This window comes from Clupea harengus, unplaced genomic scaffold (assembly GCF_900700415.2).
Source record: "Clupea harengus unplaced genomic scaffold, Ch_v2.0.2, whole genome shotgun sequence".
NCBI classification, from domain to species: domain Eukaryota; kingdom Metazoa; phylum Chordata; class Actinopteri; order Clupeiformes; family Clupeidae; genus Clupea; species Clupea harengus.
In genome coordinates this window covers 7,501-12,500 of record NW_024879631.1, presented here as the reverse complement: position 1 = coordinate 12,500, position 5,000 = coordinate 7,501, and the positions used below count along the sequence as shown (strand labels likewise).

The 5,000-nt window shown below is 44.3% G+C and overlaps 1 protein-coding gene across 1 annotated transcript in view; it reads left to right on the top strand.

The window, feature by feature from the left end:
* The window catches only part of LOC105892858 (lutropin-choriogonadotropic hormone receptor-like), a 20,483-nt gene that overhangs the window by 8,085 nt on the left and 7,398 nt on the right, over positions 1 to 5,000 (top strand). The window contains exons 2-3 of the mRNA XM_042704322.1: positions 169 to 240; positions 4,128 to 4,202. Coding sequence (XP_042560256.1) covers positions 169 to 240; positions 4,128 to 4,202 — 147 coding nt within the window. The remainder of the gene's footprint in view (positions 1 to 168; positions 241 to 4,127; positions 4,203 to 5,000) is intronic.

The window sequence follows — 5,000 nt, the reverse complement described above, 5'->3', positions numbered from 1 at the left end:
CCCCACATGATGACATAATATGATATAACTGACCTGAGACCTTAGTACTTCCTGTTCCAAAGCACCGGTACCCAAGGCCAAGATTAGGATGTGAGCCGCCTCAATAAGTGAGTGCATATCAAAGACGTATCAAAGCATTCCTGCTAATGTTTTCCCTTCCCATTTCAGCAACCTTCAATTCATATCTCTGAAGGACATTGGCAGCCGTAGCTTCGATGGGCTGCGTGACGTGAAGAGAATGTGAGTATGGGCCTCCCAGAGCTGCCTCCTCCTCCTCCTCCTCCTCCCCCACCTCCTCCTCCTCCTCCTCCTGTCCTGCTTCTGCCTTTCACTGGGACGAGGACGGCAGCTTGGAGGACATAGTTGTATTTTTACAAAAAGCCATACTTTATTTTGCAGTGTATTTTGCCTTTTAATATCCTTAATTTTTAATGTGGTGTTAAACAAACATGTCTCTCGGTACTGCTGTAGCCCTGAGCAAGGACTTTTAATCTGATTAAAATGTGTCTGTGTTCTGTATGACTAAGTGCAGTCACTGCATGGATTCGTTTTATTGGGTTAAATTGAACTGTGGTCTACAGAGTGAAATAGAAGATTTCTCTTCATGTGTAATGAAATAATAAACAGGCTGTATTGATGCATGTTAAGGAGAAAGAGACATTGGACAGGTTCATAATAAACAAGCTGTATTGACGCATGTAAGGAGAAAGAGACATTTGATAGGTTCATAATAAACAGTCTGTATTGACGCATGTTAAAGAGAAAGAGACATTTGACAGGTTCATAATGAAACCTTTTCAGTCAAATGTATTCTCAACACCTCACCAAGAGAAACCTCTTGTCCTGAGTCATCACCAGAACTTTTATTTCGTTTTGTTCCTTCCTTCACCTTTTCTGAAATCTTTTTATGTCCATGAGTTTTATTGGGTTAAATTGAACTGTGGTCTACAGAGTGAAATAGAAGATATCTCTTCATGTGTAATGAAATAATAAACAGGCTGTATTGATGCATGTTAGGAGAAAGAGACATTGGACAGGTTCATAATAAACAAGCTGTATTGACGCATGTAAGGAGAAAGAGACATTTGACAGGTTCATAATAAACAAGCTGTATTGACGCATGTAAGGAGAAAGAGACATTTGATAGGTTCATAATAAACAGGCTGTATTGACGCATGTAAGGAGAAAGAGACATTTGATAGGTTCATAATAAACAGGCTGTATTGGCGCATGTTAAGGAGAAAGAGACATTTGACAGGTTCATAATAAACAGGCTGTATTGGCGCATGTTAAAGAGAAAGAGACATTTGACAAGTTCATAATAAACAGGCTGTATTGGCGCATGTTAAAGAGAAAGAGACATTTGACAGGTTCATAATGAAACCTTTTCAGTCAAATGTATTCTCAACACCTCACCAAGAGAAACCTCTTGTCATGAGTCATCACCAGAACTTTTATTTCGTTTTGTTCCTTCCTTCACCTTTTCTGAAATCTTTTTATGTCCATGAGTTTTATTGGGTTAAATTGAACTGTGGTCTACAGAGTGAAATAGAAGATATCTCTTCATGTGTAATGAAATAATAAACAGGCTGTATTGATGCATGTTAGGAGAAAGAGACATTGGACAGGTTCATAATAAACAAGCTGTATTGACGCATGTAAGGAGAAAGAGACATTTGATAGGTTCATAATAAACAGGCTGTATTGACGCATGTAAGGAGAAAGAGACATTTGATAGGTTCATAATAAACAGGCTGTATTGGCGCATGTTAAGGAGAAAGAGACATTTGACAGGTTCATAATAAACAGGCTGTATTGGCGCATGTTAAAGAGAAAGAGACATTTGACAGGTTCATAATAAACAGGCTGTATTGGCGCATGTTAAAGAGAAAGAGACATTTGACAGGTTCATAATGAAACCTTTTCAGTCAAATGTATTCTCAACACCTCACCAAGAGAAACCTCTTGTCATGAGTCATCACCAGAACTTTTATTTCGTTTTGTTCTTCCTTCACCTTTTCTGAAATCTTTTAATGTCCATGAGGATTGAGCATGATTTGGTATAATTTAGATGTCAAGTTTAAGCCTACAAGCTGCCTGTAAACATTTTAAACCACTTTTAGGGTCAAAAACTCAGTCCAAGCTTAAAGAAACATTTAGAACAGGGGTACTCAATTAGAAACCCAAAAGGTCCGCTCGCCTAATTTCCATTCAGTCCAGGGTCCGGAACAGTGACGGTCAAAATCCAAAAACATAACTCCAACAAAAACGATCGAACTATGCACAAAAGGTGATGTGGCCTTATTTGTGTGAAAGGTGACACTTTTTTGTGGTTTAAACTTGGGCATAAAAGGTGTGAAGGCCAGGCAGAGGCACTGATGTAAGTGTTCATTAGTGAGTGTGCTCCTGTATTTGTTTTTCACCATATTCATGGTTAAAAAGGCAGACTCACAACAGTATGTTGAGGTATGCACGCTCTTGTTGTGTGGCTGGTCTAACTATTACACTGCATGTTGCTTGGTATGATTGCAGATGATTTATTTTTCTGCCCCTTACCTCAGAGTTCTGCGGGTATTTTTGTTCGAAGTGTGCATGCTTTGTTTCATAGTGACGTTTCACGTTACCACTTTTGACAAGGGCAACCGTCTCGTTGCAGATTAAACACATCGGTTTTGTGCTCCCCACAGGCAGCACATCCAGTAGGAAAAAAAAAAATATATAGCGCGAAATCACGCACAAATAAAAACTTGTTTGGATCGTGTTTCAATTAGAATGTTGATTTTGGCTTCGGTCCAAATTTGATTGCGTCTGGGTCCGGATCCGGACCGCGGTCCGCCTATTGAGTACCCCTGATTTAGTGTGAGTCAGGGGCAAAAGGAGCCAATTGGCTCCATGAGCTTCCAAGCTTTAATGGTGAACAGACAAAGTGCGGTTGGGATGACATTGGCCGTGAGTTTCATTGGCAGGCGAGGCCTCTTCCTGATCTGTCATTAATGCTCTCTGCTTTCTGTGAGGAAGAGTAGTACATCGGAATACTGTTGGGAAAAGATGTTACAGAGGGGTGAAAGTTGTCTGCTACAGTTTCAGGTTCTTGTTTGGAGCTGGGAGTGCACCGTTGGCCATGTGTGTAGCAGTTTTGGCAGTATAGAGGTGCTCTGACATTGCTGTCATCTTCGCATTCAACACATATACATTCTGTGTCATCCTCCCCTTTTATGGCAAGGGAGTGGCTGAGATAGTTGCATCACACACAGGGTCAGTGTGCCGTAATACAGAAACTTAACTGTTGCCTGTATTTGTCTGCTTGCTGAAGGTAGCCTTGATGTCTTTGGAGTAGATACCTGGGGTACTCATTGACGGAGGGTAGCGGAGTGAGGTTCAATGCGATGATTGCCAATCATTTCAGTACCCTAATGTTCCATGGAGCCCATAGAGGTTCATGTTTTCACATTGTAGTATTGTTTACCCATTGTACAAACCTTTCCTATGCTGTCAAAGCACGTAGCTTCGATGGGCTGCGTGACGTGAAGAGAATGTGAGTATGGGCCTCCCAGAGCTGCCTCCTCCTCCTCCTCCTCCTCCTCCTCCTCCTCCACCTCCTCCTCCTCCTCCTGTCCTGCTTCTGCCTTTCACTGGGACGAGGACGGCAGCTTGGAGGACATAGTTGTATTTTTACAAAAAGCCATACTTTATTTTGCAGTGTTTTTTGCCTTTTTAATATCCTTAATTTTTAATGTGGTGTTAAACAAACATGTCTCTCGGTACTGCTGTAGCCCTGAGCAAGGACTTTTAATCTGATTAAAATGTGTCTGTGTTCTGAATGACTAAGTGCCAAAGATAAGTATCAGACTCAATAGACTTATTAACATCGCACCTGCATGAAGGCTTATGTTGATGCTTGTCATACTGGTTAATGCTTAACTAGTTAATAGTTAATACTGTTCTGGTAGTGCTCAGCGTAAGGGTGTAAGTATAAGAAGTGCCAACATTACTCTTTGCACTGTAACTTGATTCTCAGAGTCAGAGTTTTACCTAAATTTCCCTCGGGATTAATAAAGTATCCATCTATCTATCTATCTATCTTGACACGCCTGCCTGGTGAGCTCTGAAGGTTTATGTCATTGCAGACGGATCACACACAGTGTCACGCTGGAAAGCATACAACCCAAAGCATTCAACAATCTCTATAACCTCTCGGAGATGTAAGTAACACCCGCGTGTAGCAGAGAGTTTAAACCCAAATGGAGATGTTGTATTATTATTTCTCCAAGGATTTCATATCAACACTGATGCTCAGATGGCCTGCGATGTACTGCTCTCACGTCTCCTCCTCCTCCACCTCCTCCTCCTCCTCCTCCTCCTCCTCCACCTCCCCCTCCTCCTCCTCCACCTCCTCATCCACCTCCTTCTCCACCTCCTCCTCCTCCTCCTCTACCTCCCCCTTCTCCTCCTCCTCCTCCTCCTCCTCCACCTCCTGCTCCTCCTCCTCCTCCTCCTCCTCATCCTCATCCTCCTCATCCCCCTCCTCCTCCTCCTCCACCTCCTCCTCCTCCTCCTCCTCTACCTCCCCCTTCTCCTCCTCATCCACCTCCTCCTCCTCCTCATCCTCATCCTCCTCATCCCCCTCCTCCTCCTCCTCCTCCTCCTCCTCCACCTCCTCCTCCTCCTCATCCCTCCTCCTCCTCCTCCTCCTCCTCCTTCTCCTCCTCATCCACCTCCCCTCCACCTCCCCCTCCACCTCCTCCTCCTCCTCCTCCTCCACCTCCTCCTCCTCCCTCCACCTCCCCTCCTCCTCATCCACCTCCACCTCCTCCTCCTCCACCTCTCCCCTCCACCTCCTCCTCCTCCTCCTCCTCCACCTCCACCTTCTCCTCATCCACCTCCTCCTCCACCTCCCCTTCTCCCCCTTCTCCTCCTCCTCCTCCTCCTCCTCCTCCTCCTCCTCCTCCTCCTCCTCCTCCTCCTCCTCCTCCTCCTCCTCCTCCTCCTCCTCCTCCTCC